This window comes from Squalius cephalus (assembly GCF_949319135.1).
Source record: "Squalius cephalus genome assembly, chromosome: 21".
Taxonomy (NCBI): Eukaryota; Metazoa; Chordata; class Actinopteri; order Cypriniformes; family Leuciscidae; genus Squalius; species Squalius cephalus.
In genome coordinates, this window is record NC_137142.1 from 2,593,285 (window position 1) to 2,607,464 (window position 14,180).

Consider the following 14,180-nt stretch of genomic DNA (forward strand, 5'->3'; position numbering starts at 1 on the left):
TAGCCAGAAACTTACACAATATAAAACACAAAACTACGTATTTTGAACATCCGGTAGAAAATATATACATCAATAATTATTCATACTTACAGGTTGTGATTCTGAAGAGCAAGCTGGTCCAAATAAACTTGGTACTGACCCATATTTCAAGAGCAAGCATTTTGCAAATCCCGTGTCAAAATCAGTAAAGTGAAGTTTGAGGGCTGGTCAAGTTGTTCGTGGGCGGACAACATACAACATAGGCGGGAATTATGCAAATGTTTTTTCTAGTGACATACTGTAGAACCGTAAAGCAGTAGGATTCAAAATACAAACAACTTGTTTAGTCGGTTCAGAGTCGATTCTTTCTTTTGGGAGATAACTTTATTTATCGTGCACTTTCGACTTTACAGAATGTTTACATTCACAAACAGCTACACACTGCATGAAGGGGAATATTTAAAAAAAACCATAATAGGGACACTTTAAAAAAAAAAATCCCTTATAGGAGCCAATGGCCCCTTAATTGATTTTTTTTTTTTGTCTGGAGCCCTAGGTACTGCGTACACTGTTTTCATGAGTCAGTGTACCAAGATTCATTTATGACAGTGAACATCATTTCCACATCTCCTGGACTAAAACACAAATGTACCATTTTGATCTGATATAAGCTATTTATTAAAAGGTGTGGTTGTAGTTTCACTTCTAAAAACATTAGTTTAAACAACAGTTTATGCAAATGCAAAGTTTTAAAGGTTAGAATGACACATTATACATAAAGTGGCGTAGTTATGGACTTTAGCTGCAAATAAGGACACTTGAAATTGAAACCATGACTGTAGCTGAAGATTCAGAACGCATGTGTCAGTGTGACATCACAGAGATTGAGCTTCATCTCGTCATAAGGGAAATAACTGGTACAACATCTAAAAAGCCCTGTCCTACACTATACATGTGACATTCAACAAAGTAACATGGTATTACCATGGGTTTTGGACTTGAGCCAGAATACCATGTAAAGATCATGGTGAAGTCCAGCATCATAATGCATATTTTAAGACCAAAAACAAAGAGCCCTGGATGAAATCCAAATTTGCTTACAAACCAATGAAGGAAACAAATGTCTTCTAGTGTGTCAATGAAGCTGCCGTGTGCGCTTAAACCACTTCCCTGATATCATTAAATGCCAGTCTACCAAGCATATCCTCAAACCTTGCCATGCAATATAGATTTGATTGCCCACAATGCACATGCTTTAATTCAATGCTTTTATTAATTTGAGGAGTGTTTCAGAGAAAATATTAAGAGATTGAATTTCAGAACAACATTTGTGATAAGATCAGAAAGAGTGTGTGTAGTACAATCAAAGTAAATGTGGAGCAGGCTGATCAATTATGATCTCACGCGTCCGAAACACAAATATAGTTCATGGAGGTTGAACAGGGTGCATCGTTCCAGCAACGGTTAGCTGTAGGGTGGAATAATGAAATCAGTTACTCTTGATCATTATAGCGGTAATCAGTGGTGTTCAATTTAAGGCAATTGGTGAAATCCAAATGGGTCATTTAATGTTACCGTATGATACGAAATTATAGGATTGCAAATTAGTTTTAAAAAAAGCACTCACAGGTCCAGTTGATCTCCAGACAGTTCTCAGGAACACCAGCATTGTTAGGTTCTCCAGAGCACCAGTTGGTATAGTCATACACAGTTCCATCACTCCAAAACCACTCTCCGTCCTAATAAGTGAAGAGAATGAATACAAAAAGTGCACTACTGCAGTCAGACTTAAGCCAATTAAGTTCAGCTTTGAAGTCAAACCATCTTCATTAGAAACTTTGCCTTTGATTAAAGCAGAAATTTCAGTTTAGACAAACAAATAGGTTTCTTTAGGGCACACAATTTAACTTACTTGTTCACCATCATGAGCACCAACCCAAGTTCTTGTGGAAAACGGCAAAAGACTCAGCAGGAAATTATTCTCTGCTTGATCATGCACAGATGCGAGATTCGCACCAAAAGATTGACAGTTTCTCTGAAGAGACAGATTTGTCATTACAAAATCTAAACTTTAGCAGAAAGCATAAATGACTTTAAACAACATTTTAGTCACTTGCAAACAAAGAAACATTCCCACTTATATTAAGAGTATTTAATCTGTACTAATATTTCAATTAAAAATAAGCTTACAGAATCAAATATTTTTACATTGTACTACTAATTTATTTTTAAATGCAAGCAATTAATACAGCTGTAATTAGATCCAGGATAACTTTGTTGACCCGGTGTTAACCCACCCTTAAACCTAACCATACCATCAAACCTGTCCCTAACCTTACCCAAATCCCACCTCAATAGCAGCAAAAGTGTTTTATATTGACATACATTGTACCAAACCATTTAGATGTAGTTAAAGACATCTAATAAAAAAAGATAACTTTGTTGTATAATCAACCCGGTCACACTAAATGCGTCTCTATAGCCTAGCACGCATTGTGTTTATCGTGCAATTTATACGCCAAAATGAGTTTACGTGCATACGCAACGCATGGGTAGGTTTAGTAGTGGTGTAGGGTACGTGCATACGCATGGGTAGGTTTAGTAGTGGTGTAGGGTACGTGCATACGCATGGGTAGGATTAGTCGTATGGGGTGCATGTGTATTACACGCAATAAAGTGTATATCAAATCATATGCACGTAAAATATCATTTTAGCGTATAAATTGCACGATAAACAATGCGTGCAATAGAAACGCATGTTCATGAGATCAGGCTGACACATTACCTCTGCTGTGGTCCATTGAACCGATTGAGAGAAGTACTTGTAGCACCGGAGTCCAAAATCTTTCCATCCACGTGGACAGCTTCCTAAACCAAAAGTGTATCCAGTACCTAACATTTAGGATTTTTTAATATTTATAGCAAAAAAAACGTTTATTTTATGTAGCTTATTTCAAGTTTGTGTGATTATATGCCAACAAATGTGTACTTTGACACTGAAAATCCTTCATTAATCATACTAATATCAGTAAATTGAATCTTAATCGTTCCCAAAACGGATTTAAACTAGCAAGGGTTTTTACAATTAAATGTTTTGTTACCATCTGCATTCCCCATGGAGATCACAAAAAGCAGCAGAAGACTTCTTAGCATTGCCATGATGAACCTGAAATTAACCTAAAAATGAATAAGCAGGTAAAGTTATGTCTGCACTCAAAGCTGCACACTGTGGAATCTCAGTGTATTTTAAAGACAAAGCAAATGTTATTCAGTAGGTTTCTGTTCCAAAAACTCACCTTGCTTTTCAGACTGTTGTCTTCAGAATCTCAGAGGAAGTGTTTGTTAAGTTCCAGAAAGAGCCCTGTTTTTATAGCCTACTTTACTAATTGGGCCTCATTTATCAATCTAACGTAGATCCGAGCGCAGAAATCATCTTAGACAGGGTTCAGGTGTGATTCATGAAACATTCCAATACAGCCAATCCCATCATACGAATGATCGGACGTTGATAAATGTGGCGGCAGAAAACAATCGTCATTTGAATATCATGGCCCTAAAAATTCACGGTTTAGAAACCGTAACTTCCTCATTATCTTCACCTGGGATGTTCCCATGACAACGCAGCACGGTGTCCATCAGCTGTTCTTAAAGGGGTGGTTGATTATGATTTCAATTTTGTAACTTTAGTTAGTGTGTAATGTTGCTGTTTGAGCATCAACAACATCTGCAAAGTTACAACGCTCAAAGTTCAAAGCAAAGGGAGATATTTTCTTTTAAAGAAATTGCTTTTTAAGGATTCCTCCAGGGTTAGTGACATCACAAACCCTAAAATGTACATGCGATTTATAGATTATCATGACAGAATATGCTAATGACTAGAAGATAACTACACATAAGCTACATAAATTCATCAACTAACCATTCAGAAATGTCCTGTTGCATTCTACATGTTGTTACTTCTTCTTGAGACTCTACATCATTGTCTGACACCGGTTTGAACATAAAAGGCTAAAAGTTTTTGAAATTTTCAGTGCATGTCTGTGGCCCCGATCACACCTGACGCGTTTTTTGCAGTGAGAGGCGCCTTTTTTCAATTGGTTTCCTATGGCAGCCTTTTATGTTTTCGAACCTGCAAAGCACGCTAGGTGTGATCAGGGCCTGTGTGAGGTAAAAGGACACTTTGAAGCTCCGCCCCCTATGCCAGGAGCAGCAGCTCATTTGCATTTAAAGGGACAGACATATTTTACATCTTGTGAAAAGGGCATTATACCACCCCTTTAAGACAGAAATGTCTTATTGCTGTTAACACAACTGTTGCAAATAAATATACATTTTATTTTTATATTAATGTGTGTGTGTGTGTGAGTGAAGGCCTATTTCTATCTGCTCTCAACTTTAAAACTTGCAACAACATGAAGATGATATGTGACATATGTGGCACATGTACATGATGGAGTTAAGTGCTCATGTTATTAACCCACGCTTTAACTTTCAGGGTTGTGACAAAGAGATACTGTGACGCTTGGTTTTGGGTTCCCTTTCGAGAGCGGTAACTTCTACATTGCGTCAGCTGATGCTGCGGGAACTCCTCTTTTCTCCACTTTTGTTGAAATCTTATAGGCTAACAGCAGCTTGGAACAGCTGGCCAATTGTTGCAAAGTATGCAAATACTGACAGGCTTGCGGGCATTATAAAATGCATGGTGCGACAATTGCGTCAGAATCTCTTTCTTCACGCTGTCATTGTTGAAATTGCACCTGAGGACTAGTTACCTTTTCTTCTTCGCATCCAATGGCTAACCTTTGCAGAATTTATGCGGGCCCCATCGACCCGCCCCACACCTACGAGTACTACGCCACCTGCCTGGGCCCGGCCCCGGCCCCGGCCAACGTGGCCTTCTTGGACTCCACGTGCGTGCACTGCGTCAACCTGCCGGTGCGCACTTGACAACCAGGAAGGGTTTTTGCTCATACTATTACGGGGTCGAGGCCCACTGCCACCAGGGAGCCGCTAGTGGGCCCTCCCCCACCCAGAAACGACGGTGACGACAAGGCCTGGGGTCATAGTCCTGTGCCGTCGCCACGTTCCACCGGTCCTTTTCGCAGACGCGCTGGACTCGACGTGAAATGCTTCAGACGAGTCAAAATACCAAAATTAATCATATTCCTAGGTATGTGCAGTCGGGCCGCCGCCAGGCTGCTTCGAGGAGGAGGACTCCGTTCTCCCACGACTTCCATGAGCACGTGGTTAAGTTGTGGCCTGCACCCCAATCGGCGCGTGTCCACGCTTCCACCCAGGCCATCTTCTCCCACGTGGACGAGGCAGAAGCCCACGGCTCTGTGTGCATGCCCCCCTTCGAGGAGCCCGTCGCCGTGCATCTGTGCCCATCCTTTCATCTCTGGGCGCGGATCTCAGCTTGCAGTCCAAGCCGTGCAAGTTCAGGGCTCATCTGGCTGAAAAAAAGAAAGGCTCCAATCACTCCCTCCGGCCTCTTTGGTGATGCCGTGGAGTCTCTGTTTCTCTGAGGTGCAGAAGCGTGAGGACTATGAGTCACGAATGTTGCCCAGTCGTTCGTTCCAACCCAGCCCGGTCATTCTCCGGATCATCCAAATGGAGGGGAGAGTTCTTTGGAGGCCCTGCCCCCAAACGCTGTGTTCTGCATCAAGTCACCTATGTTCCTACAGGCGACATTTGCAATGTTTGTGTGAATGGATATGTGACATATCCGGGTATGTTTAAGGGTAAGTAAGCGAATAACCTCAACTTTTGGTTCCAAAACGGAGGTTTGGAATTACAGTGTTTGTGTGATTGAGATCATTAAAGATACCATTAATATAAATCATATATAGCTGAATAGGAGTTTATGAGTTATGACTAGGCTGCTATATGAATAAACACAGACACACATTAGGCATAATTGTCAGATATTAATTCATTAGTAAATGGTCAGTTATGCGTTTAACCTTCAGCAAAAAAGTCATTTGTACCTAATAAAATGTTTATTTAAAAAATATATTATTAATACAGGGGTCCAAGCTGCACCGAAGGTCTTGGATTTTGCAGGCTATATGAACCAACCATAATCTACTTGTTTTTGTGTAAGCCTACACCAGAAAGTAGTTATGTCCATTTCAACAAATAGTCCAGGTAATATGTGCAAAATTTGAGGTGAAATGTTCACTTTTTCATAAAAGCATTAAACTTGGTACACTTGTACAGTTTGGTGCCCTGAACATTTCCCGAAATGGAGCCATCGCAAAAACGCCTCGTTGCGGCTCTCCGTTGCGGAGATCATATCTGCTGAACCAAACATGATAACATGTAAAATGTGATGGTTCTGATGGTCAAGGATTACAACGAAACCATATACAACATCATAAACTATTCAGGAGAATAGTTAATGGTTAATTCAGTGACGCGAGAAGACAATCGCAGTATTTGAGAACCTAGGCTAGACTTTAAAATATCATGTTTGTTGCATGCATGTTGTGTAGAGTTTAAAATCTTAATACAATTGTTCATTAACCCTGACAATACAGTGACTGTAAAGAGTAGAATATTCAATATGACCTAGCAACATAGCTTAAAAAGAATGTGTCAAACACAAATATTTACTTTAAAAAAAAACTATTTTGTTGTTGTTTTGGTTGAACCTATTCTTTACTGTCTCCTTCACAGTCTCCTCCACATTAACACAGCTGTGTGATGCTTAAGGGCGCTTTTTTTTTTTTTTTGCATTTGCAATGCCCTCGGCAGCCTTTCTTGCAGCCACAACTTCAGAGTTCAAGGATGGACTGGCTTGTCTGTGAAAGAGTTGACCATAATGGTCTCCAATCGCTTGGGTCCATCCAACCCTGGTCTGTTGGAGATGGCATATTTGGTGCCACCTCAAGTGCTTGTCCCCAACAGTGTCCTCCTTGGTACACTGCTCTTTTGAGGTGCTGCACCAGTGCGTCCTTAGTTCCTCTTCCTTTCTTTATGAACAACTCAAGATGAGCTTGATCAGTGTTGAGTTGGCTGCTGGTGTGATCGTAGAGGAGAATTGTGAAGCTCCACACTGTTGCCATGTCATCTGGATTCCAGGTATCCCATGCTGTGTTCCTGCCCCTGGTTGCAAATGCAGATACTGTGTCACAGCCAGTGAAGGTATCGAACACAGGATGGGCCTTTGACTTGTCAGGACCCAGAGACTTGGCAATCTCATGGGCAGGTATGTATCTAAAGTTCTTGCCAGTCCAAAATGCCACGCGCAACTCCTCATCGTCCAGCTCAAACACATTTGCAATGGCTAGGACGCCCAACATCTGTGTCCACAGTGCGCAGGGTAATCTTTTTAAATCCTTTTTTGCAGCGTCCGCCACATGGAGTAGCATCAACCGCAAGTTGAACCAACTTTGAACCAGCACCAGTTCCGAACCAGTTCTTTTTTGGTGGAAAAGGGGTAATCGATATCATGTATGAAGTTCTTGCTGGAAAAGTCATTGAAAGTTTTAGCTACGCCTTGTTTCAGCATGTTGATGACCGCTGACCCATCTAGTATTTGGACCTCACTGTCTGGGGCACTGTTTCGTGAGGCACCAGGGCTCCAGACGTCGACTAAAACGGTCGCATTTGCAACCAAAAATATTCATTTGCGAGTGATATTTTTGCTGAGATGTCCACTGGCAACAATATAAATTTACATGTTATGATTAAAAATTCCGTGCCTTTTATACCTGCATGTTCTGTGATGAGTAGCCCATCAAATCTTTTGTTGTGTTGACGAAAATAAAATGTGACAACACGCAGAAAAGTTACAGTGGAAAAAGACCTCACTCAGTTCGAGCGCCAAAATATGCACAGGGACAGCGAGGATCAGCTTTCCGCGTCAGAGACGCATGTCAAATGCTTTTTCAAAGCCCTCATCTCTATCAACAACGCTGACGGCTGTGCCAGCATGAGAAAGATAGAAAACAACGGAGACGTGTCAATGAATGAACATGCAAGTACTGTAAAAGTGTCTATTTCGTGTACACAACGTGGATAAACTACAACAGGTAAATATGTCAGCTGTGTGGACGTGAAATAAGAAAGGGTTAATGCCCGACGAGGTGTCCTTGTCAGGTATTAATGGACGACGGCGAGGCGTGAACGCGCGTCTTACGGTTGCCTCCGCCAAAGTCCATTAATACCTGACAATGGACACCTCGAAGGGCATTAACCCGCTTATACCATGGTCACTTGCCAAATAACACATTTTTAAAACATTAGTTTATATTTTAATTAGTTTTACAATCGAATTCTAAAGTTTTTACAAACAATAACTTGGTTTCCCTGGTTACGCCTGACGGTTTATTTACTAGGTGTCCTCTATCACTTTTTAATGGACACCCTGCAGCCAATCAGAATCGAGTATTCACCCAGACCATGGTATAATTGTTAACAATTCTCGTTTTTAAGTGATACTGATTTGGATTCTTATTCTCAATCTTTTAATCTTTGCTGTTTTCTGTTATTGCCTGAACTTCACGTTATTTGTAGCGCATCTCCTCATTTTGTTTTAGTCTCCTACAACAGGTTTACACGAATCAAAGGTCAAAAAACACTTTAATTTTCTCATAATATTCATTGCACATCCCCACATTTTTCAATGATTCCCAAATGACTCATCAGATTAATCAGTCTCTCTTAAATCCCTCGTTTCCATGAGCTTACTCTGCTCTGATTGGCCAGATGGCTCAGTCTGTGGGGATTGGTCTACTGCGTACCGTGTGTGTCGGAAGCTATATGCCCATTGCCATACAGTAGCTGAATTATAGCTCTGTCCGCAGGCTTCCTAAAGCTCAGCGATTGTACACACTGTAAAGACCATAGAGATGACATCCATTTTACCATATAAGTCTGAGCGCAAGTCCGATGATGATACATTGGAGGAACGAGTTATTCAACCCGAACCTCCACTGCAAGGACAACTTGAGCAGGACGTTTCTCAGTTATGGAACATTATGAGATGTTGCAGCTGTAATTCCTCACCATCAAAATTAACAAGTGTATGTCCATCAACAAACCCATGTTTATATTTCTAATTTATTGCAGTGCATATGCAGGAACTGTATCAATAACGGTGCCCAGCACTAATGTGAATCTTGCTCCATCTTTACTCAAAGGAGTAAGAACGACAGACAATCTGCTTTAAAGGAGAACTCCGGTCAATTTTAACATTGAGCTCATTGTTTTGTCAATTTGGAGTGCTGTCAATACAGAGAACAACGACAAAAATCGGTGTTGCCTACACCGTGTTATCCTCTTTTTAAAATTTGCACCCTGTTGACTTCAATGGGGCAATATTTAAACCTGCTTTTAGCCTCTTAACATCCTTGATGTGTCATTACAAGTGCACAGGTCATGTGAGTGATTCCTTCAGAGTGAACACGAGTGAATCTGACTGCAGTAGATGTGAAAGAAATGGATAAAAATGATGTTATTTAAGCCAGCGCAAATACCTGTATTTACATCCTGTTTTCGGTTGAAGTCCAAAGTAGTCGATTGCCGAGTTCACGCGCGTGATCATAGGTAACTAAACCATAATAAAAACCATAATAGGGACACTTTAAAAACAAAATTCCCTTATAGGAGCCAATGGCCCCTTAATTGATTTTTTTTTTGTCTGGAGCCCTAGGCACTGCTTACACTGTTTTCTAGGCAACTTAACAGATCAGCCTTGTTTCCAGAGCGTAGTCCACCATGAGAGAGTGATGGAAGGTAGGCCTGATTTCCATTGTTTGAAGAAGTTTTCTAGGTTCCCATCACAGGTCTGACAGGTGATGTAGAGTGTGGAAAACAGTCATTTTTCAGTGAGTTTTGTCTTGGACTGTCCTCTTATTGGAGCTGTTTTAATAAGAGAGAGCTTGTTCCTTTTCAAAGGGGTGGTGATGGGTTTCGTGCCCTGCATCTCTGTAACAAAGAGTTTGTACTGCTCTTGGCCCATCCTCTCTGCAACCCGAACAGCATCCACAACAGCTTGGTCTGCTAATTCTCTTGAGTCCAGCTTTAGAAGGTTGTTGCTGTCCTCTGCAAAGGGGTTCCCATTTCCTCAATCACGTCAACCAATTTTTGACCTATTCATGATTCATGAGACAGTGTACCAAGATTCATGCTTTTATGACAAAGTGAAGATCATTTCCACATCTCCTGGACTAAAACACAAATGTACCATTTTGATCTGATATAGGCTATTTATTAAAAGGTGTGGTTGTAGTTTCACTTCTAAAAACATTAGATTAAACAGTTTATGCAAATGTAAAGTTTAAGGTTAGAATGACACAACATACATAAAGTGGTGTAGTTATGGACTTTAGCTGCAAATAATGACACTTGAAATTGAAACCATGACTGTAGCTGAAGATTCAGAACGCGCGTGTCAGTGTGACGTCACCGAGATTGAGCTTCATCTCGTCATAAGGGAAATAACTGGTACAACATCTAAAAGCCCTGTCCTACATTATACATGTGACATTCAACAAATCAAAGAGTAACATGGTATTACCACAGGGTTTTGGACTTGAGCCAGAATACCATGTAAAGATCATGGTGAAGTCCAGCATCATAATGCATATTTTATAAGACCAAAAACAAAGAGCTCTGGATGAAATCCAAATTTGCTTACAAACCAATGAAGGAAACAAATGTCTTCTAGTGTGTCAATGAAGCTGCCGTGTGCGCTTAAACCACTTCCCTAATATCATTAAATGCCAGTCTACCAAGCATATCCTCAAACCTTGCCATGCAATATAGATTTGATTGCCCACAATGCACATGCTTTAATTCAATGCTTTTATTAATTTGAGGAGTGTTTCAGAGAAAATATTAAGAGATTGAATTTCAGAACAAGATTTGTGATAAGATCAGAAAGAGTGTGTAGTACAAGCAAAGTAAATGTGGAGCAGGATGACCAATTATGATCTCACGCATCCAAAACACAAATATAGTTCATTGAGGTTGAACAGGGTGCATCGTTCCAGCAACGGTTAGCTGTAGGGTGGAATAATGAAGTCAGTTACTCTTGATCATTATAGCGGTAATCAGTGGTGTTCAATTTAAGGCAATTGGTGAAATCCAAATGGGTCATTTAATGTTACCGTATGATATGAAATTATAGGATTGCAAATTAGTTAAAAAAAAAAAAAAAATTAAAAAAAAAAGCGCACTCACAGGTCCAGTTGATCTCCAGACAGTTCTCAGGAACACCAGCATTGTTAGGTTCTCCAGAGCACCAGTTGGTATAGTCATACACAGTTCCATCACTCCAAAACCACTCTCCGTCCTAATAAGTGAAGAGAATGAATACAAAAAGTGCACTACTGTAGTCAGACTTAAGCCAATTAAGGTCAGCTTTGAAGTCAAACCATCTTCATTAGAAACTTTGCCTTTGATTAAAGCAGAAATTTCAGTTTAAACAAATAGGTTTCTTTAGGGCACACAATTTAACTTACTTGTTCACCATCATGAGCACCAACCCAAGTTCTTGTGGAAGACGGCAACAGACTCAGCAGGAAATCATTCTCTGCTTGATCATGCACAGATGCGAGATTCGCACCAAAAGATTGACAGTTTCTCTGAAGAGACAGATTTGTCATTACAAAATCTAAACTTTTTAGCAGAAAGCATAAATGGACTTTAAACAACATTTTAGTCATTTGCAAACAAAGAAACATTCCCACTTATATTAAGAGTATTTAATCTGTACTAATATTTCAATTAAAAATAAGCTTACAGAATCAAATGATTTTTACATTGTACTAATTTATTTTTAAATGCAAGCAATTAATACAGCTGTAATTAGATCCAGGATAACTGTTGACCCGGTGTTAACCCACCCTTAAACCTAACCATACCATCAAACCTGTCCCTAACCTTACCCAAATCCCACCTCAATAGCAGCAAAAGTGTTTTATATTAACACATACATTGTACCAAACTATTTAGATGTAGTTAAAGACATCTAATAAAAAAAAATAAAAAGTTGTATAATCAACCCGGTCACACTAAATGCGTCTCTATAGCCTAGCACACATTGTTTATCGTGCAATTTATACGCCAAAATGAGTTTACGTGCATAAGATACGCATGGGTAGGTTTAGTAGTGGTGTAGTAGGGTACGTGCATACGCATGGGTAGGTTTAGTAGTGGTGTAGGGTACGTGCATACGCATGGGTAGGATTAGTCATATGGGGTGCGTGTGTATTACACGCAATAACGTGCATATCAAATCATATGCACGTAAAATATCATTTTCGCGTATAAATTGCACGATAAACAATGCGTGCAATAGAAACGCATGTTCATGAGATCAGGCTGACACATTACCTCTGCTGTGGTCCATTGAACCGATTGAGAGAAGTACTTGTAGCACCAGAGTCCAAAATCTTTCCATCCACGTGGACAGCTTCCTAAACCAAAAGTGTATCCAGTACCTAACGTTTAGGATTTTGTAATATTTATAGCAAAAAAACGTTGCTAACAAATATGTGTCCTTTGACACTGAAAATCCTTCATTAATCATACTAATATCAGTAAATTGAATCTTATTCGTTCCCAAAACGGATTTAAACTAGCAAGAATTTTTACAATTAAATGTTTTGTTACCATCTGCATTCCCCATGGAGATCACAAAAAGCAGCAAAAGACTTCTCAGCATTGCCATGATGAACCTGAAATTAACCTAAAAATGAATAAGCAGGTAAAGTTATGTCTGCACTCAAAGCTGCACACTGTGGAATCTCAGTGTATTTTAAAGACAAAGCAAATGTTATTCAGTAGGTTTCTGTTCCAAAAACTCACCTTGCTTTTCAGACTGTTGTCTTCAGAATCTCAGAGGAAGTGTTTGTTAAGGTCCAGAAAGAGCCCTGTTTTTATAGCCTACTTTACTAATTGGGCCTCATTTATCAATCTAACGTAGATCCGAGCGCAGAAATCATCTTAGACAGGGTTCAGGTGTGATTCATGAAACATTCCAATACAGCCAATCCCATCGTACGAATGATCGGACGCTGATAAATGTGGCGGCAGAAAACAATCATCATTTGAATATCATGGCCCTAAAAATTCACGGTTTAGAAACCGTAACTTCCTCATTATCTTCACCTGGGATGTTCCCATGACAACGCAGCACGGTTTCCATCAGCTGTTCTTAAAGGGGTGGTTGATTATGATTTCAATTTGTTAACTTTAGTTAGTGTGTAATGTTGCTGTTTGAGCATAAACAACATCTGCAAAGTTACAACGCTCAAAGTTCAAAGCAAAGGGAGATATTTTCTTTTAAAGAAATTGCTTTTTAAGGATTCCTCCAGGGTTAGTGACATCACAAACCCTAAAATGTACATGCGATTTATAGATTATCATGACAGAATATGCTAATGACTAGAAGATAACTACACATAAGCTACATAAATTCATCAACTAACCATTCAGAAATGTCCTGTTGCATTCTACATGTTGTTACTTCTTCTTGAGACTCTCCATCATTGTCTGACACCGGTTTGAACATAAAAGGCTAAAAGTTTTTAAAATTTTCAGTGCATGTCTGTGGCCCCGATCACACCTGACGCGTTTGCAGTGAGAGGCGCCTTTTTTCAATTGGTTTCCTATGGCAGCCTTTTATGTTTTCGAACCTGCAAAGCACGCTTGTGCTGCGTTCCAGTCCACTTTTAGACACGCACTTGCGAACTTCCCTAAGCACTTCCCCTTGGGGGAATCCCTGCCGCCATTTTGAAGTGCGTTCCACTTCGTGAAGTGGACGAGGGAAGTTTATATGGACAGACCCTCGTTCCCTCGATTTTGACCGAGGGAGCGAGTCTGCTTCAAATGTACACTTCAGGCACCTTTATGTCCCACAATGCAGTACGATTGTGACGTCACCACATATCTCATCTAATCACCACCACAACAGACAACTCTATGATATATTAATTATATATATTTTTTGTTTAAAACAACCCAAACACACATAAACATTTGGATGCGGCATTAAACAAATTCTTAAAGGAAAAAAAATGTAAATAATAAATCAACTCCACAGCTGATTCCAAGTGATCAAGGGCTTAGGACGTTCCAGTTCAGCCCACTGCAGTTTCCGTCAGTAGTGGGCACTCGCAATGACGTACATCCGAGTGAACGAGACGGAGGGAAGTTTGCGAGTGAAGGGCATGACAGTTTTGGACTGG

The 14,180-nt window shown here is 40.1% G+C and overlaps 1 protein-coding gene across 1 annotated transcript; it reads right to left on the minus strand.

The window, feature by feature from the left end:
• Positions 1–1,379: 1,379 nt before the first annotated feature.
• LOC307149472 (ladderlectin-like) lies at positions 1,380–3,301 on the minus strand (the record flags this gene model as incomplete). The annotated part of the gene is made up of 6 exons (XM_079855816.1): positions 3,276–3,301; positions 3,081–3,156; positions 2,765–2,847; positions 1,892–2,014; positions 1,607–1,718; positions 1,380–1,447 (listed from the first exon to the last, which is right to left on the minus strand). Exons 2-6 carry the CDS (start codon positions 3,136–3,138, stop codon positions 1,380–1,382), a joined length of 444 nt encoding a protein of 147 aa, XP_079711942.1. The 5' UTR covers positions 3,139–3,156; positions 3,276–3,301.
• Between the last annotated feature and the right edge of the window lie 10,879 nt (positions 3,302–14,180).